A 24,794-nucleotide genomic window follows, 5' to 3' on the forward strand; every position below is an offset into this window, starting at 1 on the left:
GGAGCAGAGACGTATCAAGAGGACATCCCACAGCTTAGTTACCCACCCAAAGTCTTAAGCAAAGGAGAAGAGAGTGATGCTTCTCTAGGAGTGCACAGGATAAGAGGCAGAGACGGATGACTGAGTCAAGAAAAAAGTCGTGGAATAAATATTGGCCATCTCCATGTTATCGGCTTTTATTTGGTTCTTAAAAGGATTTGATTTATTAATTATTTTGTCTATTTCTAACAAAATTTCTTATTCTGAACCTCTTTGCAGTTGGTAAGGTACTTTCAAAACTGTTGGTCCTTTTGATCCTCATCACGCTTAAATAAAGGTAAATGGATCAGATAGGATATGCCTGGATTTTCAGATGCAGGAACAGAATCCTAAAGAAGACTGTTGATGTATCCAAGTTTACATTAAGGAATTATAAGCAGCGAAGCTGATAAAACCTGGACCTCGGGGGCTATCGACTCTTAGTCAGAAATTCTTTTGACAGCATCCTGATTCCCACAGAGGAACATATATAGGAATGATCTGTCTGGATATTTCTGACTTACCATAAGCTCCTGTTTGCTATCAGTTCGTTCCCTTGACTTGTGTTTTCTCTGTTACATACCTAACTTCACAGAAAATGAATGTTCATCTAATTGAACTGAGCCAGTAGTTTGAAATTTGTATTAAGTAATAGGAAATGAAACATGCAAATAGAGACAAAGATTGGAGGGATTGTTGGGGAGACAGCACTGAAAGCCGTTATACGAATATTACAAGTCAGTTCTAGGCATCGTTTCAAATTCTCTACTCTCATTTTCCCACTGGCCCCAATTCTCTGTACCATTCCTTAACAAACAAACAAATGTGGTTTTATCATATGAATTTTTAAAGCTGCTTTAAGTCATTTTGTAACAAGATGGGATATAAATAAACTAATTAAAATAAATGGATTATGTACACTGGAGTCAGTCTTAGCTAATACAGAGGAAAATATTACTTACCCTTCCTGTAGTACATGGATCCACATTTTGAAGCTATAGCTTTAAACTTATTTTTAAAGATCGTTTCCAAACCAGAATGGCATTATGGGTCTTTTAAAAAGAAACTATAGATAGATTTATAGCCCTGGCCCTTTCTATTTGCATTTGTTAGCAAGTAAAAGTCATGTATGCTACATAAAATAAACCTCAATGATTATAATTGGTTGGGAACCGAGCCGAGTTGAGAGAGTAAAAACTCTGAATTATGGAATAATTTAACAGAACATTATGGAATGTTATGTTTTAAATAATGATACTTCCTGTAACCTATTCTAATAGTGTACCCAAGTTAATAATTTATTGTTAGACACACTGTCTACTCTCACAGAATTAATACCATGATACCCCACTCCAAAGGATACGCATGAGGGTTGTTTATTCTTCAGTGGGAATGGATTAGTGCTTGGAACAAAATTTTTTATTACGTGTCTAAGCATAGAAAATTTTAAATTAAACTAACTGGATGAAAAACAAATATTTTTCCTCATTTGCTCATGGAAGTTTCTTTTACAAAGTGTTCAGGATATACGTTTTTGGCTTATATTATTTTTTGCTTTGTGTTCATTTTTCACAAATGAGTTCTCTCCTCATTTTTACCCTTCAGGCATTACTTTTTTTTTTTTTTTTTTTTTTACAGATTGGTACAATAGTGTGTATCTGTTGGGTTGTGTTGCTCAAAAAAATAAAAATTATCAGTCCTTTGATGTTCAATTTAATCAATAAAGTAGAGAATCGAAACCCTTAGCCTTGACCTAAAAACCCTGCCCCTTCTCTTCTCCTTCCCATTCTCATTCCCGGGGCCGCTGGATTTGGGCACAGAGCTTTAAATGCCATCTATATGCGTCTCCCAAATTTCTCTGCCCAGCCCAATCCTCTCTGTCTTGAACCCCAGAGCCTTATTCCCAGTTGCCTCCTGCATCTCTCTTTCATTCGGATGTCCCCCAGGCTCCCCGCTCCCTTACCCTAGCGAAGCCACCCTCCCAGCTGTGACCTTCCACCTCCTCCACCTGCAGCTTCTCTGTGCAGGTCAGTGTTAGGGGCAAGCCCGTGCTTCCAGGTGCCTGCTGGCTCCAAATGTTGAAGCCGTCTTTCCTCTTCTCCTCCTCCCTCTCCCTCTTTCTTTCTCTCTCCAGCCAGCAGATTAGCTAACTCGATCATGTCTATCTTCACTGTCTCCAGGATGCACAGATACCTCATTGGCTCACCAGCCTGGTCCAGCCCTCTGCCATCTGTCCTTCTGGACATAGCAGCAGCCCCTCTTGGCGCTCCCCGCATCACCCCTTGCTTCCCTGCGATCTGCTATCAGTGCAGCAGCCAGCGATGCCAATTCACGTTAGTCTTCGGCTCAAAACCCCCCAGTGGCTCCCCAGCCACCTAGATTGAGAGCAGATGTCCTTATCCTGACCCGTAAGACTCCACAACAGCTGGCTTTGGCTACCTGACCCACTTCCTACTGCTCGCCTCCTTCCTCATTCCTTCCAGCCTCATTGGCCTCCTCTCTGCTCCTGACTCATGAGCTTGCTGATTTTTGCTTCCTTCTGCTTGGAATTATTTTCTCCAGGTCCTTCATCAACTTCAGTTCTCTGTTCAAGTGGCAGTTTCTCTGTGACCTGCCATCCTACTTAAATGGCACTTCCCTGCCCCGCCCCCTCCCCCCCAATCACAGTCCTTTGCCCCTTCTCTGTTTTGTTCATCTCCATCTCCGTGTGATCCGCGCTATGTTTGCTTTGTTTATTTGTTTAATGCCAGTCTTCCCATAGCGATTGTCAGTTTCAAGGACACAAGGGTTCTCGTTTGTTTGGTTTATAGCTGAATCCCCACATCCAATGCCTGGCAGTCGATAAGCAGTCACCAAATATTTATGTAACGAATGAAAGGAATGAGGTGGGAAAAGGGCAGAGTGAGAAGCTCAGTGGTTGCTGAAGTAGAGAGCAGGAGAGGGTGGCCACCAGGGGACAAGATGGCAAACACACGCTGGCAAGTGGGGGGCTTCCACTGTAGGGATAAAAAGGTTTCTGAGAAAATGTCTTGATCAGGGCACTCGAACAACCACAGAGAGAAGAAATTCGACACTGGTGGTGAAGGAAATAGCCAGTGTCCAAGTTAGCAAGCAGTTGCATCAAAGGCCCATGAAGGATGTATCTTTCTTTTCAACCAAAATATCAAAGTAGTTTAAGGAATTTGAGGTCCACAGGCAAACACGGCCTCGGGCATAGGTTTACCTAGGACTCATGCTATCCAGAGATCCTTTCCTTTTCTTGCTGTAGTTTCTTCCAGCGTCAGCACAATCCTCAGGCCCCATGTGGCTTCTGGCCCTGTGTTGTCTCTTCTCAGATGCCTCAGGGACACTCCCCCGGCTCTTCATGACCTTGAATGGAGTCCTATGCCCATGGCACAGGCAGCGCCGGGAATCTGGGAGGGGCATGATGGCAGCCTTTGACCAGCTTACACATCACCCTTGAGCTAAGGGTTGGGGAGCACTTGACTCTTCAGAGGGAACTTGGGGCAGAACTGTTACAACAAGAGGGAAATGGAAGCTGGTAATGGCCAACAGATGCCACTACAAAGGGGTAACAAGGGCTTGAACTTGGATCAGTGTGGTCGGAGTGGAAGATAGAGGAAAGAAGGAACAAGCCTCACAGAGCTGAAGTCAAGCAGGTCCCCCGGTTCTGAACAGGGAGGGGAGAGGACACAGAGAAGCTTGACTGCAACCCAGACTTTGAGTTTATGTGAGTAGGGTTTGGCAATGTCATTAATGAAGACACAGGATTAAGTGGGAGGAGCAGATTTATGGGGGAAGGAAAGTTTTGTTGTTGCTTTCTCATCCCTGTTTTTATTAATAAAATTGTTTCCAGCTTCTCAGAGCTCAAGAAGAATTGAGTTCTGCAAGAGGCAGGAGGCAGATTCTTCTACCTGCCGCTTATTCTCTGAAGACTTGTCCCTGCATGTTTTAAGAACCTGGTCTCGAGCCCTTCTGTGAGAGAATCAGACACAAATGTTGTTTCCTCTCAATAATTGGAATGTCCTTTACTTGAGCTACCAGCATCTGTAGAGTAGAAAGCCTGCTGGAGCTGAATTCAGTCTTTTCTCATAGAACATTTTCACACAATATTGTGGCTCAGGATTATGAGGCCATCTTCTAATATGCTGTGGGTGAGCCTAGGGAAACGTGACACTCAGCTCCAAAACTCAAGCAAATGCCTTGTCAAATGCTGAAGCGAGAAACCTTTTTCATTGTCGTTGGAGCAGGACGCAAGGACAGAGTGAGGGCGAGCACCCAGTGATAAACTGACATGGGCAGATACAGTAGTCAGCAAGTTTTTTCAAACAGTGACTACCGGCTACTGTTCTAAGTTTGCAATGGGTACTAAGTCATTGGCTCACCACAACGACCCCTTGTGGTGAGGCCTATCATTCTCTCCACTTTACAGATGAGGAAACTGAGACCAAAAAAGGTCACATGCCTTGCCGAAGGTCCTACAGCTAATAAATGGAATGGGGACTCAAACACAGCCCGGCTCAAGGGCCTGTTCTCTTTTTTTTTCTTTTTTAAGAGACAGAGAGGGGGTGCGTGGTGCCGAGGGGGAGGGTGAGAGAGAATCTTAAGCAGGCTCCACTCCCAGTGCGGAGCCTGACATGGGCCTCGATCTCACGACCCTGAGAGCATGACCTGAGCCAAATTCAAGAGTTGAACGCATAACCGAATGAGCCATCCAGGCACCCCAAGGGCCCGTCCTCTTAATAAACTAATCTTATGTTCCAGAACTGCCCGAGACAGTTATAATTTATGCCTGTCATCTTAGCTTAATTATAAATAGGAACTCTAGAAAGTGTCCCCATTTGGACAGTAAATAATGAACACTGCCCCTCGTAACCATGATACTTTGCTTATTCAAAGCCAGGAAAACCTCATCTGAGCAATAGAGGTATCAAGTGATTAGGCTACCTCTCCGGTCATAAGAGGGTGACAGTTCGGACTGAATATGACGTTTCGGTCATTATCCACTTTTTCCTGAGAATTAAAATGGTTGAACGAGTTGGTGTAAGTTTGATTTTAACTGGCAAATCACTCTGTCCTGTTACGACTTTTAAGGCTCTGTTTTATGTTACCGTAGAGTTGCCCATGACCATATTTTTCCTCTTCCCGGAATGGTTTGATTTATGCCTCAACATTTGGTCCCTCCAGGTTTCTCCAGATCTCCAGAACGAAGTCCTGATCAGCCTGTTGGAGACCGACCCTGACGTGGTGGACTATTTACTCAGAAGAAAGGCCTCCCAGTCCCCGTGAGTAGACCAGTTGCTCATCCCCTAAAGCTGCCATGGGGGTTCCTCCTTCCATTTCTAAAGAATTAGGGAGGTTTACATAATTCCACACAGGGTGACTGGAAGTGGACGTTTGGCAACTTTCTGGCAAATCTTGTCAGTCCACCTGCCTGGAAACTGCTTCACGTTTCCTAATCCACTTATTGAACAACAAACCTCCAGTTTGGCTTTTTCCAGCCCCCTGAGGTCCCTTTGACTGTGTTTAAGGGGTGGGGGGAACTAAATCCCGGGCAAGAAGCACAAAGGAGTCCGATGCACACCAGTGATCCTTCTTCTAGAATCCTGATTAGCTGTACTTCCTTCCAGGTCCCTTAGGCTGCACCTGGGTGCATCTAACTTGTGTAACTTACTAGTCCAAGCGACACATCACCAAAACCACAAGACGAGCCTCTACCAAAGCCTAGGTGCCCATTTGAAATTGGAGGGGCACGCCCTCCTGACTCTTCTGCTCTTTATAATGAGCATCCTTTTGGTAAAAATGCGTGCTGGGCTCCTCACACAGCCACGTTTGCAATGACTAAAACGCAAGCCGGGCTGTAGGCTGTGCTTAGCCACCATTTTGCCCCGAAAGGAAGACCACTGGATTTTGCTTTATCCAGATTTTAGGAATAATCTCAACCATTTGGTACACAGGCAGCATATATGGAGGCGCTGAGCACTTGGCAAAGCCAGCGACAAGGGTATTATTGTGTTATTAACCAGAAGCGATGTTGCCACCACGACGCCAAACCTTAAATTTGGCCGAAGAGTTGTTGTCCTCCTCTCACAAAAGCGTCGTTTATGTCGTGCTTTTAATTTACTGAATGTCAACAACTCTAAGACACATTTTGCCCCATATTTTATCATCTCTGAAATTGAGAATCATCTTAGTAATCAATGACATGTCCTAATATAAATCACGGCATTTTTTGGTCTTTCTCAGCTGTACGTAGAATAATGGTATGTCTTATCCCACGGTGTCTCAGAAATATTGATGCGTGTTGAATTGTTCCTTTATATCGATGTGGAACTTGAGAGACTGATGTTCATTTGAAACTATTTCAGATATAAAAACTTATATTCTTTAGAGAAATGCAGTGAAAGGAATTCCACGTTGCTCACACCTCCTTCTTTCCTGCACCATTGCATGAGTAGCACCGTAAGACCCAGCTTCAGTCCATTTCCTGCAGAGCAGGAGGAATTTTTAAGTGGTTCATCTTTTCAAATGCACTTTTTCAAAAGTTCATCTTTGTGCCAATTATCATCAGACCAGATTCTGGTTCAAGTAAGGCGTTTCGCCTGGATTCCGGCCCTAAGAGCCACGAGTGAATAAGAATATGATCAAATTGTCTAAATGGGCTGACATTTTATGGTCTTGCTTTTCATTTCAGATAATTGGGCTCCCTTAAATTTTCCCAAGATTTCTAACTGTCGTCAAGGTATAAATTCTAGTTTAAACTGATGCAAATGGCTTCTCTTCACAGCAGACCTTATATCACCAGAATTTTAATGAACTCCCTTCTTTCCCTCCCCGTGCAAGAAGACAGACACTGTGGCATTTCTGTTTGTGAATCCCTTGTTAAGCTGCATTTATGACATTTTATGGGTATTCTGGGGAAAAGCTGGAAAACACACACCCGAAAAAAACCACTGGTGTTGACTTGCCAAATTTCCACTTTGATATGGCGTGTTGAAATACAGAAATATTGTGCTTTGAAGAATAGTTGATAGAAGTTATTTTTATGTGGTTTTCAGGTATGCTCTTTGCATATAAATACCAAGAAGGGAACCTTTTTTTGCTACTCTTAGGAAAAAGAAGGAGCTTACAAACTAAGATCCTCCGAAGCTGTACAGTTGTCTAGCCTCTCCCGTTCTCTATCCCTGTAAGGTCAAAGCAACCTGGCCCTAGACCAGGGTCATAGGTGAGTGTCAGAACCTCAGGGGAAGGAAAGTGAGCTCCCAGGTGCTCTGTGGACGTCAGAGACTAGCATCATTGGACAGAAAACATTTGGAGAAGACTTTGTCTGTTTTCCTCTAGGTACAGGCCACGGAGCAGCCAAGAAGGGTTGATAATGATGCCATGAAGTAAAAATGCATAAATAAATATGTATTTAATTTGAGTTGCTTTTGAGGCTTGAGAGTCCTACTCCTTGAGCTGTAGATAGTGTCTTCATACCTTACGCCCATGCTTTCTAAAGCTTGCTATGTCTACAGATCACCAGGAGATCTTGTTAAAAACAAAAAACCCCTGTCAATCAGGAGGTCTGCGGCAGAGAGTCTGAAAATCTGCGTTTCTAGCAAGCTCCTAGGTATTGCTGTGATGCTGCTGGGCCGTGATTCACACTTTGAGTAGCGGAAGTTTAAAATCTGAAGGCATGTTCTCGACTCCCGGAGCTTGCAGACTTGTTGAAGGAGGCCTTCGAGGATAAAAATAATATGAAGCCTGTTATTAAGTGTGTCTCAGAGGGCAGAGTGGTTTGTGCTGGGCCATTGGTTCTCAGACGTGAATCCCCTGGGGAGCTTGAAGAATGACCATGCCTGAGTGCCTCCCCTAGAGACTGTGATTCATTTGTTTTAGGGCACAGTGTGGACAGTAGGAATTGTTAAATCTCCCTGCCATGAGTGTACCGAGCAGCCCCAGGAAAGAACCTCCAGCTTAGACCCGCCATGTTAGATATCACAGATTTACCATCACCAATCACTCTATTTGAGGTGGGTGATTCTTGACATTGGAAGGGAGTCTTTGTGTTGACAAAGGGAGGAAACCAGCACTCCAGACCAGAAGTTGGAGAAGAGAAAGAGATGTGACCTGTAGTCTCAGGGATGGCTTGTGAGAAGAGCAAGGATCTGCAGTGGATTTTGAAGACTGGAGAGGGGTCCACAGGCCTGGACGTTGGGAAGCTTGAAGCAGAGCCTAGACAGAGTAATAACTGTGTCAGCTGGCCATGGGCACGATGAAGGTGTCGGCCAGCACAGAGGGCAGAAGCCCTTCAATGGCAGGCTTCGGGGTGGCACTAGTATTGAGAAGCAGTGGCCCCTGGTCCTGACAGATGACAGGGATGACAAATCACAAACTGCCAGACGTTGCGGGCTGCATCGCTATGTCAGTTGCACGTCAGTTGCCCATCAGTAGCGCGCCCCTGCAGAGCTGAGCACGCTGGTTCTGGGGTTGGGATCCAGAGCCAGATCCCCTGTGTCAGAATTCCTTTTCCACGGCTTTTCGAGCTGTGATCTCGGGTAAATAGATTCATCCCTCTCTGTCTCGGTTCCCTCACCTCAAACCAGAGATTAAAAAGCAGCACCAACTTTACAGAGTTGTTTTGCTGTGAGAAGAGTATCCAGTCTCTAATAACTGCTTAACGGAGGTCAGTGATTACTTACTGTCATGTTATTTCGAACCGCACCATTTTGTTCATTTACAACCACTTAGCAAAGACTTTGGAGTCACTACTTTCTACCTTTCTATGAAGGCAATGTGACACAACCCGTCCACCTTAAACTGTGGCAGTGTCTGAAGGCAAAGCCCACCCGTACAGGCCTGGTCCCACTAGCAGCAGGAGGGTGGCATCGATTCTAGAACAGAGAGAGGGTGAGGACAAAAAGACACAGATGTGGGAAGGCGACCTGCTCGTGCGAGGCCGGGGAGAACTGGGGAGGATGGGAGGCCATCACGCGTTTGCAGGAAGTGACGGAGAGGCCTGGACAAGCCATGCCACTGTGGTCATGGACAGAGTTCTTGTTTTGAAGTTTTGAGTGAAGACTCAGCCTACAAGGCGGAGAGTAGGGCTAAGAGAAGTAAAGACTATGGGGATTGGCGGGACAGCCGCTGAGCGGGAAGCAGCAGTCATCTGCTAAAGGCCGTCGTTAGCGGTTCAGGTCATCTCCTAAAATGCCTACCTGAGTGCAGTGATGCATGGTTGGTTTTCTTTGTGATTCTCCTCCGACCCTTCTGGTTTTTTCCTGAAGCTTCTGTTCTTTGCCATCAGTTTACATACCTAGATAAAGTGTTTGATTCCTGTGTCGCACATGGCAACAGCACAAGACTGAATCGGGAGTGGAAATGTGAGTTTTCTGAAGGGTGAGGACCAAGAACAAGAACATATTTATGATAATTTCTGTCTTGAAAGAGCAAACAATTCGTGATATTTGGGAATTTAATGTTTTGTTTTCGTTTGACTTTTTCTCTTGTGCGACAACAGAATCAGGGCAGCGGTGAGAGGAGGATTCGTTATTTTTTCTTGTGTTTGTCCACTGACATTTTTGGCTTCAACCAAAACGCAGTACCAAAGGGAGATTAGAAGAGATTTATATTCCTGACAATGCAAGACTTCCAGTTTTTTCATTGCTTGTCTGGAATATTTATTAGAGTCTATGCTCCTTTCTTCACACACACTCAAAATAGATCCCCCTCCCTTGAGTTAGAGGTGGAAGGCGATAGGGGATGAGAGCACAAGGCAAATCCAAAAGGACAAGGCATGTTGAGCGCGGGTATTTGCAACAGAAGCAAAGAGCGGGGAGTAGGTCGAGGAGAGTGAGGTGCTCATGTAGGTGCCAGAGGGAAGGGATCAAAATGAACAACGTCGACGTGTCATATTTTTAAAAATCAAAGTTAGCACCAAAAATCTATGCTGAACAAAATAGTTCTAAAAATTTAAAAGACGAGTACGATGCCCAGCCATTCTGGAGCCTTCCTGTACGTCCTGTACGTCTCCCCCTGTCCTAAGGCAGAATGTATACTCTGCCCTCCACGGAAACAAACTCATCAATGATGCTTTGAAAATGTACTGCTTTGCTTATCTTATTTTTCAACCAAGAGAACTGCTGTGTTTGACAATTTCTCCTGACCAAGTAACAACCCTTAACTAAGTTAACCTGAACTAAATGATACAATTCTGTTTGGGCACAAAGGAAGCATCTAAACCGAATATAACTGTTGTAAGTTCCAATGTGCCAGCTTAGGGATTTTCAGTAGTTTTCAACAGCTTCATGTTCCGGGGAAAAGCCTAACCACTAAAAATTACATAAAGCCAGGTCTACCTATACAGTATACCCATGTGGTATACAAGGCTCGGTAGAGCATTTTCCTTCCTGTATTCTGGAAATACAATCAAAGTACATTAAACTGCACTTGGGGAGAAAGCCAATATGGATGAACCAAACCTATAGGTGTATATTTGTGAATTTCATTGTATTTAATTCTGTCTGTGGCCTTCACACAGTTTTTACTGCATAATAAGTTTTTACATAGCAAAACTGGTGACCAGGTGATCAAAACCATGGAAGAAGACTCATAGCCATCTCGAAGGATAACGTTTCAGAACTGAAAAGTAATTGTTTTATTGAACTGGATTCTCTTCCCAGTGAATTAAAAAAGTCCACCTTCTCATTGATGGAGGAGTGTAAGGCTTTCTCATAATTTCAAGGCACCATATTTAAATTGTCCAATAAATATCCTGTAGATCATTTATTTCAACCTTTCAAAGACTGTCATGGAAAATGTCTTCTTCCACAAAACCATGGAGCGTTACAAGATGAATTGTAATTTTGATTTTCCTTTCACTGGGATTTGTAAAGTAAAAAAGTTCTCAGGAAATTTTAAGAGATAAGAAATCAGACTTCGTCGGTGTAGTGTGCCAGCCATGAATCCATTGACTGACAGGAACTATGGCCTCAACTGTCGTTCTGCTCTGACATCTTGGAAATTAATGAAGCATTAACACCTGTGTCCCCCACCCCCAACACACACGTTGTTCAAGAAAGCCTTTTTTTTTCCCCCAGCCAGTTTTAGGAAAAATGTATGTAGAATAGGGAATCCATAATGAAAAATTTCAAAAAGTCTTGAATGTGCCTTCTAGGAAAAGCCGATTCAAAATGGAGGGAGAATTTATCACATCATCTCTTTCTTCCAAAGTCTTTGTGGTTCACAGTTTCTTTGTAAACTTGGAAAATATTAACTTGAACATGTTTTATCAGGCATACTGTACAAAAAGAGAATAAGGTCAGCATCATTTTCTCTTCCCTGTCCTAAATGCCTTCATGGGCCACGGCTATTAGGAGGGAATTCATAAGCGCTAAAAGGGAGGGGAGACATTTAACCAAAGCCATGAGTAAGTCCTAATGCCCAGGGTGCTGACCTCATCTCCTGTGGGGAGTTTGGCTCCATCGTCAGCTTCTTCTTGGAAGGGGGTGCCTTTGTCTGCATAAGGGCTGCTTTGCAGAGCCGAGAATGACTCATGTGAAAATCCTCCATAAATCCAGAGCTGTCATGTCCGTGGATTCCATTCCCTGTACACCGAATCGTGTCTGAGACGGTTATGTGCTTTGCGTTCCAACAGACGGAGGTTTATCAGTTGAACGATAAAGGCAAGGATGAAGCCAACACAAGCTAGTCGTCTCCGAGGATGTTTCTCACTGGGGTGAGAAACATCAGCAAGGGGCTGGGCCGACACACCCGGTGGTTGAACCCCAGTTTTCCATTTATCCGCAGAACAAGTTCTGTGCGGCCGGCGGCAGGGCAGGCCTGCCCACAGTACCCTGCCGGCAGCGTCCTAACCCCCTGACCTGGAGGGACCAGCGAAGGGTGAGAAAGTGATTCGCTCTCCATGTCCATCTCATGCTTGTTCGGTTAGCTACGATTGGCCACGCCAGTGTGGATGGTCCTGGGGTGTTCAGGTCTCATGGAGAAAAGCCCCCCATTCGCGGAGGCAAACCCTTGCCATCTGGTTACCTATCCACTCACCATTCCCGACCTCCCTCTGCTAAATTCCAAGACATAGAGAGCCCATTACCTGCCTCCAGACTATTCCTCATCTAGTGAATCACTGTTTTCTGTAGAGAAACACAGATCTTTTATTACATTGACTTGCAGCACTGAACTGAAAATTATCTTCACAGAGTTGACTCATCCTCGAGGCGAATGTGAATGAAGGCAGTGGTGGCCGCTTGTCCCGTCTTTCAGCGATACCCCGTATAGGGGTTCTGGTTTTGTTTCTAGTGGATTTAATGATAAAGCCATGGACTGCCACCCATTTTGTTTTTAACCTCGGAACTGCCTACGTTGTCAGTGAGAGTCCCAAGAAGAGAATAAAGTAGTTTGGTTTCGTTGACCAACTGGCAGGCTCCCATGCAGAAAGGCGGTTCTGGGATGTGGGTTCTTAGCCAAATGTGGCCACAGCCTGACGGACCTGGGCTGAGAAAGTGGAATGACAGATAGGAAATAGCTCCAGCATTTAAGAGGGTCATTAACTCAAGGTGTAACACATGGCATTTTCCTAGCGATATTTAATAAGACTGACTGCCGTTTTTCACAGAAGTTTGAGAAGTGGCTCAAGCCCTACAGTCCCGGCTGCTAGAAAGACACACGACTGCCTCGTGTCTTTCGCTCACCTCTGGACCGTGATCAAGGGCCAGGAGTATTGTTGACCGGCCAGGCCGCCTGAGGTCGGGGTCAACACCAGCCCTCACCCTTCTTACAGGCCAAGGGGCTGTCCCACATCCATGCATTCCACGAGCCGCTTACCATGTGCTCGCAAACCATAGCCTCGTCTGTCACTGAGCTGTGCCACGTGGCTGGGAGAGGAAGGCATCCCCTCTCCCCCGTCGCTCTGCTCCTGTCCCTGGCTGCAAGCCCAGCCACCCCAGCAGGGGGCGTGTCCTCTGGTTTGTCCCCTGATTGGTGCCCCAGACGTCGTCACTTTGGTGGCTTGACTTCGGAGAATGAACCAGAAGAGCAGAGAAAGGCAGGTTGGCCTCTCCTGCTCCCTCTCGCCTTAAGGCGTTCGGACCCACAACCAAGCTACAGTCAGTGACCTGGGTCCGGCGGACTGGAGCCGGTAGGGTAGGCACACACGCCCTCTCTTCACACCCCCGCATCCCCGCCGTCAGCCGGTGCTGAGGTTTGGGCCACTATCTGCGGTTTCCTTCCCGTTTTGACTCAGTGGAGCCTTAGCCTGCTGTCCTCTCTATAGATGAGGGAGGGAAGGCAGGTTCCGCATGGACGTTCTCAAACTTGCCCACGTAGCACACTTCCCCGGAGGGGTTTCTGAAGCCCAGTTTGCCAGCCTGGCACCCAGATGCCCTTTCAACAGGCAAAGCCGGCTTTGCAGTCTGTGACCCGGGCAGGTGCCCGGGACCCCCATGGACCAGAAGCCCACATTTGGCTTGATGATCTGTGGTCACCACCTTGAAATTCTTAATAGTTTCCCCCCGGGGGTCCCGGCTGTTACAGCCAGTCCCTTCAGCCGGCCCTGAATAGAGCTAGAGAATTGGCTTTTCCAGCAAGTTCCCAGGTGGTGTTCCCCCAAGAGCAGAGGAAAGGGACCCCGGCCTTCCACCTCGTCCTCCCCCGCCTCTCCTCCACCAGAGCCAGTCACAGGCATGAGCGTGGAAGGGAAATCGTGTGGCAGCTTCGATTATTTTTGTTACCGCTGTGATTGTTCTTTGTTTTACTCTGTTTGGGTTAAGCACATTCAATGTTCTCATGAAGCCTTTTCAGTACCCGCAATAATTCATGTGCGTGCGATTTCCTTGTCTGTACACCAGTCCACAAAGAGTTTGTGGAAGCAGCTTGCCGAAGTATGTAAGTGGAACAATGTCGTAGTGAATCGTCTGAGAGCCGAGGGAAAGGAAAGGGGCAGAGCGAGCGATAAGGGAAGATGAGGTTGGGGCGGGGGCGCCCCGCGGCGCCCACAGGCTTCGTGTGTCCGGACCCCCGAGCGGAGCCCCGCGCCTGGGAGCCCTTCGCAGCCTTTGCCGAGAGACGTGCGAGACTTATGACGTCACACACGCTTCCCTGGGGGTGGGGGGGCACCACCTATTTGCTCGGCAGGAGCCCAGATAGATGTTCCTGGTACTGAGACTCGATACAGTTAGGGGACCTTTCTTTATGCACGGCACTATTAGCAGACTCTGCAGCTTGTCACATTTTGCTGACTGTATTCTCTGTTTTTTAAGACAGATGAACGAGACATGACACAGAATAATTGGGGTCTCCGTGAATGAAAATACCACCTTTCTGACATTTTTCCTCCCAGTGGGAGGGACCAAGAAAGCCTTCGTAGCCCTGATGGGTATTCTCTGTTGGCTAATGAATTGACTTGGCTCTCTCTGAAACATCCCGGGGCCCCGCTGGTAGTGACAGAGTACCCTGACTTATTCTCGCCGAGTAGACAGAAGACATTTTCATTAATGACTGGGGAAAACCCGTCAACTAAACGGGGAGAACAAACGGAAAGGGGCCCAGTCATGGGATTTCTAGCCCTGGTCTGAACCCTGATTCTAAGCCGAGCAATCTGATCGACACATTCAGTTTTTCTTATTTTCATAGTAAAGTGTCCTCAAGCAGAGTCAAATTCATGACAGACAAGCGTCCATTTGTTTTGCTCTGTGTTTCCCCCGCTAGAATTAGGGAGGAACCCCCGCCCCTTGAATTAGAAGTGGAGGTTAAGTAGTCCCCCCCCCCACACACACACAACCCCTTCCAGCAGAAAATAGTAAGTTCTTTTGAGTTCTCCTTCATTCACTGGAGGCCTAACTAGTTTCTGGAAAAACATCCTCATGGTGGTTCTCTGGCTCTTTCCCAGAAGAGTGTCTGTCACCGGTTTAAAGAGGAGGCAAGGAAAGGACTTATTTATTCCATGTGGGTAAGAAATTGCCTCAGCAAAAAGTGCCTGGGCCCTGGCTGCGTCAGTGACAGGCGAGGCATGTCACAGATGCTGAAATGCTTTTCTCCTGGACGCCAACCCCCGCTGGAAACCCGAGACGAAGCTGGGTCCCCTGTGAGTGCAGGTCCTCCATCGTCCGGGCTGCGTGCACACAGCCAGCTCGTTAGGAAAAGATTACTCAGGCATGTGTTTACCTTTAAGATCCCAGAGGATTTGTTTTGAGGAATTAAACCAGAAGAAAGCAAGGACTAGTAAAGAGGAGTGAAGCAGGGTTGGCAGGGAGAGATGGAAGGGGGGGGGAGTTCTGGAACTTTTAATCATTCTGTGATCATTTCCCTTTAAGATGTCAGGGCCACTTGTTTTGAGGAAGGTAGAAAATACAGATGTTCCCAGGTAAGACGTCCAACACTCCTGATGTTCTCATTGTCCTGTTCCTCTCGCATTTTCACTGTTGTTTCTGTTGGTGTGACAGCCCATCCACATAGAAAACATCATGGACATGCTACTTAGCCTATTTTATATCAGTTTAGGAAAGCACTAGAGCCTGGTAGAATCATTTCAGGAGTATTAAAATACAGTGAACTCTGGTGATGGTCATATATTTATCTCGTTGGCCTGCACGGGAAACTGTCACTCCCACCAGAAGCGTCACCACCTCCATCAGCATCGTCATCATTGCCGTCGTCGTCATCACAGGGAAGATGGATTCACGCACATGAAGTATTTGGGCGGGGGAGGAGACATTATCTGTAAAGCCATCATGAACTTCTTGTACAGTTTCAATCATAGTTTTATTCGAATTATTTTTAAATTCAGGATATGGAGGAACGTAAGAGAGTTCTCTGCCAGTTTCGCCTTCCTTAACAGATAAGGAGCATCAGACTCTCATTTCCCAATGGCAGTGGGAGTAACGCACCAGGCATTTCAGCGCTACACAGTGGAGAACACAGGGATCCATGTCTGTCCCATCATCCCGCACCCCCGCCCCGTTCCCCTGCCAACGGTGGGGTGTCACTGCCCTCTGCCGGCCGTGTCGTGGAAACGCTTTCACATTCTTGCTGTACAAGTCTTGGAACCTTGCTCCCAAGGTCTTTTTGTTTTGGCCCCTGTGCCCATGCGTTCTCCGCCTGTCATTTGTGTAACGATCATATTGTTTGCGTCTGGTTGCTAAGTGTTAACATGCTCACACACTTGCCATTTTCTCCTTACACCAGAAGCCCTGACATGTTACGATCGGAAGTTTCCTTTTCTGTGGGAGGAAGGCACTCGTCCACCGACTCCAACAAGGCCTCCAGCGGAGACCTCTCCCCTTATGACAACAACTCCCCAGTGCTGTCTGCACGCTCCTTGCTGGCTATGCAAGGGGATGCGGCCCCAGGGGGCTCGGAGAAGCTTTACAAAGGGCCGGAGCAGTATGTGCTGGTGAGCCACTTGCCATCGTCGAAATCAAGGGAGAGTTCTCCTGGACCAAGGCTTGGCAAAGGTAACTGGCACCTGGCTGGCGCTGGCCAGATCAGTGACTCTCATTACAGGTGGCATGGTAAGGGCCCTCGGACCTCCTCTTCGTCTCTTTCTTCTTCTTTCTTTCTTTCTTTCTTTCTATCTTTCTTTCTTTTTTTTTTTTTTCTATATATATATAGCAGAGTAAGGGTTCCGTGGTCAAATACATTTGGGGAATGCTGGGCTAACCAAGCTAATAGTTTCTCTATCGTACAATTTCTCAAACTCTGTAAAGTGCTAACGGGCACCATTAATTCACACAATGGAAGGGACGGTGTGGTTTGCAGTTTTTCCCAAATTTCTTTGACCACCGAATGTGTGGCTCTGTTCTTTCCCTCCACAGAATGATTCCTCAGTGCCAGGACTCAGCAGGGCAGTCTGAGAAATAAGTGGAAGACACAAATTCTTGCTCTCTTATCCTACACGTATCACTTAATCCAAAGAGACCCCCTGAAAGGGCTCTGGTCATTGATGGGTTGGGTTTGGGGCTTTTTTTTTTTGGTGGTTTAAATCCTAGCACATTTATTTTTATTTTACAAATAGTCATGTCAAAAATAATTTTTAAAAATTGTAATGAAAACAGTAACCCATGTCCCCTTCAAGCATAAAATTTGTTTTTAAAATGTGAAACTTCACTTTTTCTAATCCTTGTCCAAATGCACCTCTAATTTGATATATTTGTTTTCAAAGCATAGCTACTTTTGAATTAAGCTTATTCTACTTAAAGTCGTATCATTAACATTTTCTATTTTGCTAATATTCTTCATGCCCACTGTATATTCCCATTAAATCGGTGTATTGTAGATTTCTAACTGTTCCCTTTCTAATGCATACAGATGAGCTCTCATTTTTGCTCTTTCCAATTAGTGACAAATTTTCTATATGTGGTATTCTCTGCAATGACAAAAAGAGATATTTGCTCTCATGAAAGGCATGGTATATTCGGGTTTCTGAATACAAATTCGAGGGGAGATTAATAGACAACTTACAACCAAGAAAGCTTGATTCTTTCTTCCCAGGATCCGTGTGTTTGCTTCGTAATTTCTTAGCACATTGGCTAAGATACACATTCGCTCCGATTAGCAGGTGGACTAAAGCGCGTGTCCATGCTTTCTGTGCTTTCGTCTCAGCCAGCTCTAACACTGCCATCCTCAATTCTGTATCCCCAGAGACATCTGACAGTGTCGGGAGGTATTTGGGGTTGACCCAGCCTAGGACAGGGTGCTGCTGCTGTGTAGACGGTGAAGCCCAGGGCTGCTGCTCAACATTCCACCTCACAGAACGGCCCCACACAGGGCAAGTTCTGGCCCCAAATATCACTGCAGCGGGGCTTAGCAATCCTGCCTAACTGCAACTTCCTCCCTGGAAATAACCGCACCCTGTGGGAACTTGAAACAAGTCGCCGGCACCTGGGGGGCTCAGTCGGTTAATCATCTGCCTTTGGGTCCTGGGATCGAGCCCTGAGTCAGTCTCCCTGCTCAGAGGAGAGCCTGCTTCTTCCTCTCCTTCTTCCTCCCCCTGCCCTCTGCTTGTGCTCTCTCTCTCTCTAATAAATAAATAAAATCTTAAAAATCAAAACAAAACAAAAAGAAACAAGTCGCGTTAGGGGCGCCCGGGTGGCTCAGTCATTAAGCATCTGCCTTTAGCTCAGGTCATGATCCCGGGGTCCTGGGATGGAGTCCTACTTTGGGTTCCCTGCTCAGCGGGGAGCCTGCTTCTCCCTCTGCCTACCACTCCCCCTGCTTGTGCTCTCTCGTGCTTGTTCACCCTCTCTCTGTCAAATAAATAAAATCTTTAAAAAAAGAAAGAAAGAAAGAAAGCAGTCATGTTAGAACCCTATGGGGGTAAGAGCCCTCGATCTGGATTCAGTAACCGTCTTGGTACTTTGGATCTGCAGGATCTCGTGTGAAAGGCTGAGTTCTCCGGAGTCCCTGTTCTTCCTCGCATGAGAACTAGGAAACACAGCCATATTAATTCATAGAGTTTAACCAGCTAATCCATGTAAAGTCCTCAACACAGACCGTGGCATGTAGGAAGCGCTCGATAGTCCCTCCCCGTACGCGCGGGCTGTTCTTAGCCGGCTCCTTCTGCTGCCGGCCTCACCTCTAAAGCAGACTCAGGCCATGGCCTGGGAATTCAAGGAGAGCCTGGTAGACGTTTGCTTGGAGAAATACTTACAATCACATCCCAGGCTCTCACACACTCTCCCTCTTTCTCTGAAATAAATAAATAAAATTCTAAAAAAAAGATAGAAACAATGCACGCATTTGTTATCTTACAGTTCGGGACCTCAGGAATCTAAAATGGCCCCACAGGGCTGTGTTCCTTGAGGACACTCTAAGGACCAATCTCTTTCCTTGCCTTTTTCCAGCTTCTAGAGGCCGCCTGTGTTCCTTGGCTCTTGGCGCTTCCTCCGCCATTAAAGCCAGCACTGTACCATCTTCTCTTCTGCCTCCCCCTTGTAAGGACCCTTGTCATTGCCTCGGACCCACCCAGATAAGCCAGGATCATCTTCTCAGCTCAAGACCCATCATTTCATCACATCTGTAAAGTCCCTTTGGTATATAACACCTTTACAGGTTCCGAGGATCGTGGCGCAGACATCTTTGGGGGGCCTGATTCTGGGTACCACAACCATCATAGAGAGAACCTTTCTGTAAATCGCAAATGGGCAAAACCCCCGAAGGGCAAGCATCTTCTGTCTTGTATCCACCACAGCCTTGAATGTGGTGCTATGTTACCAGAATATTTGTTTCTTGGTTTTTGCCCTTCACTTTTCATTGTGAGTGACGTGCCTTTCTCTATACACTTTCTCCTAGATATGTCAGAGGAGCCTTTCAATATCTGGGGAACTTGGCATTCAACATTAAAAAGTGGTTCCAAAGACCCAGGAATGACAGGTGACATATTATCTTTTAAAGACCGTTTATTGCATTTACTTTTAAAATTAATTTTCTTTGATTTTTGCCTTACTCTCGTATTACATACTTGTCAAGCATTATTTGGAAAATGCTGAAAATAGGGGGGAAGACAGATCAAGCTATACTTAGCCTTTCCGCCAAAATACATCAGTCTTTCACTATATTTCATTTTGCTTCCTTTGCAAGAGTTCTTAAACACAGCTACCATCATTCTGTCCGTGCAACTTGATATTATCTGTTTAACTTCCATTTCCTGCTTACTTGTCATTTTTATTGTTAAAGGCCACATAGTATTCCAGAGGACATAGTCATATTTTACAACCCATTTTTTTTGGTCATTGTTGTAGTAAATTATGCTGTCAGGAACCTCTTTCATGTACTTTTTGTTTTGTATTTTCAGTGATTAATAGATTCACAAAATTTTGGAAAGCAAGTTATACATCCAGAATAGGGCAGTGGAAATTACGCAGCTTTCCAAGCAGTCCTGTCAGCGTTGTACATCACTGGGTTTGCATTTTTGCCAATTTGAAAACCAGACTGGGGGCGCCTGGGTGGCTCAGTTGGTTAAGCATCTGCCTTTGGCTCAGGTCATGGTCCCAGGGTCCTGGGAACGAGTCCTGCATCGGGCTCTCCCTGCTTATCAGGGATCCTGCTTCTCTCTCTCCCTCTGCCCCTCCCCCTGCTCATGCTCTCTCTCTCTCAAATAAATAAATAAAATCTTATTTAAAAAGAGCAAAATTGTATTTATCATTTTCATTTGCATTTCCTTCTCGCCATTATTTTCCAGTTTTTCTCTTAATCAGCTGAACCTCCCCAAGCTGGTGTTTTGTATTTTTTAATTTTTAATTTTTATTTTTTAAAAGATTTTATTTATTTATATTTGGGGTGGGGAGAGAGATCAAGCAGGGGGAGGGGCAGAGGGGAGAGAGGGAGAGAGAGAGAATCCCAAGCGGACTCCAGGCCGAGCTCAGAACCTGATGCCCGGCTCGATCTCATAGCCCTGGGATCATGACCCAAGCCAAAATCAGGGGTCAGCAGCTTAACTGACTGAGCCACCCAGGTGCCTCCTCCCATATTCCATTTTTAAAGCTCGGTGCCTCTTTAATCTAGTGGCCTCTAAGCCAGCTGAGTTTAGTACCGATCCATTATCTAACCACATTGCGTTGTACCCTATGAAGTGATTTACTGCCTTTCCCCCCAAGGAGAAACACTTCCAAGATGTTCCGCTCCATTTCCTTCTGCTATTTCAACTCTGATCCGTCCCTGTGCAAATGCTCATGCCTCCTGCCCAAAATGATCTTTCTTTCCCTGCCTGCTTTTGAGTAAGCGAGAGGACGAGGCCGGTCTTGCCCACAGTGGTGGTAATGACGTCCACATAGCAGCTGCTGTCTTCATTACCTTCTGGCCCGAGATGGGGCATTTAGCTTCAAGTCATTCATTCCAACACCTTTTACTAACACGGTGGGAACATCAGAGCATCGTCCTTGGTTTCTCCTCAGGACTGCGACTCACACCGAACGAGAAGAGAACACTTTCTTTCCCTTCCAGGTTCAGAAGCCCTGTGGAAGGGGCCTTTCCCTAAACAAATCAGTGACAAGGACCGTGGGATCTCGTGTGACATCTGCAGCTGGAGCTGATCCCTGAATTGTGCCAATAACTAAAGTGTTACTTACTTCCTTTCCCAGGACACGTCTTACTTTAGCCAGTAGCAGGAGTGCCCTGTGCTTCCACGATTTTTGAAGTCGGCCGTGGGAAGGAAAGTAGCAGGACACATCCCAACAGGGATTCTACAAACTAATTGCATTTCTTGCCCTTCTCTCCGGCTTCCAGGTTCCTATGGAGACATTTTTGAAAGCAGCTCCCTACGACCGGGGCCCTGCTCCCTTTCGCAAGGGAACCTGTCCCCGAATTGGCCCCGGTGGCAGGGGAGCCCCACAGAACTGGAAAGTGGCCCACAGGTCATTCGGAGGACTCAGACCACGGCCACCATCGTGGAGTGCAGGGCCTGCCCTCCCGTGTCCCGTGTCTGCAGCACGCCCCACATCCAGGGCGGCGGCAGAAGGTCTGAGCAGACCACAGCGAAGTCAGAGCAGTATTTGACTCTGAACAGCGCCGAAGACCTCGCGGAGAGCGAGCTCGGTGTGGCCTGGCAGCAGGGCAGGCGAGCCAAGCCTTTGCACCAGAGAACTCGGGAGAGTGAGAAGCATGACAAGAGGCCTCCTCCTCCTTACCCTGGTCCAGGGAAGCAAGTTGGGGCGCCATCCCACCAGCCAGCAGAGCCGCTGCTGTGGAGGCCTCAGAGGCCGGAAGAAGGTTCCAGAACAGCTTTGGAAGAGGGAGGCCAAACAGCCGAGCGAGAGCGAGAGGGAGAGCAGCAGGCCGCCGAGCAAACACTGAGCAGCGCCTGCTCCACCTCCGCCAGTGATCGGAACAGTGAGACTTTGGGGGATGCCACGTGGCTCGAGTGGCAGAGGGAGCGGTGGCAGATCTGGGAGCTCTTATCACCCGACAACCCCGACGCCCTCCCGGAGACGCTGGTGTGAGCCCGCCCAAGCCCACGCCCCCGTGGCCCAACAGCCTCCTTTCACGCCGCAGGGAAAAGTTGGTGTTGGACGGTTGGACGCGGACTGATTTTTCTTCTTCAACACTTAAAAAAAAAAATAACACGAGAGAAACCCGGTTCACTTAAAGGTATAGAGCACTAGTACCCTTGTCATTTATAATAAACTTCTGTTGCATAGCCAGCCTTAGGAGAAAACGAAAACAAAAATAGATGGTGATACCCAACCTAAAAGCTACTCCCATTGGCTTTGTAGAAGATAAAATCCCTTGCTTTGGTATAGCTTAATTGTATTTATGTAACTTAGTTTTAACTGTTGTATATTCTGTAACAGATTATGTATGATAATCATATATGTTATAGTCACAGAAACAGAACAATTTTAAAAAATCACTTCACTTATACTGAGTAAGGAGATTCTATAGAATGTTCTAGAATATGCACAAGCAGGTTTCTGTGCTTTTGCCGTAGCTTTTTAGCTGGGGGCAGCCCTTCCTTCAACACCGAGGAGAAACACTAACAAAACAGATTATGCCAAGCCATATTTTTATATAGTAGTGAGATACAAAAGAAAACGTAGTCACTGAATGCTTTTTCGTATTGAATGTGTTTTAAGGAAGATATTAAATTTGATACATTATGGAATATATTTTTAGAATCTGTTTAGAAATGATTCAGTTACTGAAACAAGAGAAAGGCCGTGCCTAACAAAGACAGAATAACTAAGAAGTTGTCCTTCCCATTTCAGATCAAATTCAATTTTATATAGACCCTATATAATATATATTTATAATGTATACTTTTTATGTATTTTTCAAAAGTACAAACTGGAATCCAACTATAAAGCGTTTAAACACCCAGAGTATTCAAATCACAGGACAAAGTTTTTCCTTTTGCCCCCTAATCAGTATTAACCCAGTTATACCCAAAGCTTTGTAAAGTAAGTCGTGTTTGGACAAAATCCTCAGCTTTGTAGTTACATCGTGCCAAAGGCTGAGGACATGTTTTCTTCGGTAATTTTGTGTGTATCGTAAATACTCCTACCGTACTTCAGTAGTTTCAAGTGTTTCAACCGCAAAACCACTTTTGACCAGCAGGTGGCGATTCGCTTCAGTATTTTATGAGATTTTTTTTTTTTCACTTCGTAAGGGAATGTGTCTTATAGAAAAAGAATTTTTTATGAAACATGCTACTCTTAGTTTTCATGTCGGCAGTGACATTTTCCGTGGTGTTTCCTAAAGTTCTATCTTGTGCCATGATGAATAAAAAGTTAAACCAAGGCTTTGCTCTCTGGCGTTCAGTCTGATGAATGAACCCGCCACTCCCGGTCCAGACATCCGCTTCACTCGCCACGAGTCCGCTGCTATCAATAGCAGCGATGCCATGCGTGCACAGCTCCAGAGCTAGTGAAGGCTGCCCGATGGTCTGGGGACACTGACACACTTAGGACGTCGTACTAATTACATGTTGCAAGTGAAGACTGAGGGTCGCTCAGTTGAAACCCGGTTGTTGGTGAGGAAGGGTTTGGTGCGGCGCAGCCCCTGTCCACGTTACATCTGTCCTAAAAGCCTTGGATGCTTCCAGATGTGGTGTCTGCCGTTTCGTCCTGGGCAAAGGATCCGGCTGTCTTCAGGCTCCGCCGCTGGGACTCGGGAAGGATTTGCCCACAGGTCTCTGGGTCTTCCGGCTGCCCACACGCAGCCAGAAGTTGTACCCAAGACTCCGAGCAAATGCTACCTGACTGTGACTCCCCAGTTGCTCTTCTGGGTCACCCACCCCCATTCGTGCTCACCGTGGGTCCTCTGGGCTTTGAGTCCGATCGGGAGCTGTCATTCTGGACTGAACCGCCCCATGTCTGGGACCCTCTGTCCACCCGGCTTCTGCTCTAACAGTTCTGTTTCATCAAACTCTGAGGTTGATGTCTGTGACACAAAGGTGCATCCATCTGTTGACGGGTCTAGAATAGCTGGCCCAAAAAACAGGGCTTGGATATGTTTTAAATAAACTGTGTGTGTGTGTGTGTGTGTGTGTGTTTGTGTGTGTGATGAACGATATTCACAGCATCACTTTCCCTTTCTCTTTGTGTGGCTTAAGCCCAGTGGCCGGATCTTTTAGCTGAGTGAGTGAAAGCTAGGTATTTAAATACCCTTATCACATTGAAAATAAGCTGTTTTAAAACACACACACATGGGGCACCAGGGTGGCTCCGTTGTTAAGCGTCTGCCTTCAGTTCAGTTCATGATCCCGGGGTCGTGGGATCGAGTCCCACACCGGGCTCCCTGCTCAGCGGGAAGCCTGCTTCTCCCTCTCCCACTCCCTCTGCTTGTGTTCCCTCTCTCACTGTGTCTCTCTCGGTCAAAGAAAATCTTAAAATAAAAAAAAAGTAAACACACACACAAGACTCACGGACCTGAGCGGAAATGGATAAAATGTGTAACACCTGGTCAATGATACAGTAGCTGACAAGAAGAAAATGAAATCCAAGCTTTTTCAAGTTGGACAAAACCATTTGAGAGATTGTTCAAGCCCGTGGTTCCTGTGAGCAGAGAGCAACTCAGATCGAGAAGAGAGCTCGCGCTGTGCCAGTGGAGTTGGTGCAAACGGAGGAAGTTTCTAAATTTAAAGCCCAGCTTGCTGCTTTCCTCGGGTGCATTTTACCACCCCTGGGCTCGGCAGAGGGGCAGAGGAAGGGCATGGGGAGTCATCGTCAGGAGCCGTGGGGACAAAGTCCAGGCCCTTGGCATGTTGGCTGATAAGCTGGCCGTGGCGGGCGGACTCCACAGAGCAGAGAGCAAGGAAGGGCAGCGGCAGGAAAAGGGGCACACGGAGA

General features: G+C 46.4%; 1 protein-coding gene across 1 annotated transcript in view; it reads left to right on the top strand.

Annotated features, from left to right (window-relative positions):
• ARHGAP6 (Rho GTPase activating protein 6) overlaps window positions 1-23,245 on the top strand; it is a 253,890-nt gene extending 230,645 nt beyond the window's left edge. Inside the window, 4 exon segments of the mRNA XM_044234593.1 lie at window positions 5,206-5,303; window positions 16,198-16,466; window positions 19,303-19,383; window positions 21,235-23,245. Coding sequence (XP_044090528.1) covers window positions 5,206-5,303; window positions 16,198-16,466; window positions 19,303-19,383; window positions 21,235-21,947 — 1,161 coding nt within the window. The 3' untranslated portion in view covers window positions 21,948-23,245.
• The last annotated feature ends 1,549 nt before the right edge of the window (window positions 23,246-24,794 follow it).

The sequence above is a fragment of the Neovison vison genome, chromosome X, assembly GCF_020171115.1.
Source record: "Neovison vison isolate M4711 chromosome X, ASM_NN_V1, whole genome shotgun sequence".
Lineage (NCBI taxonomy): Eukaryota > Metazoa > Chordata > Mammalia > Carnivora > Mustelidae > Neogale > Neogale vison.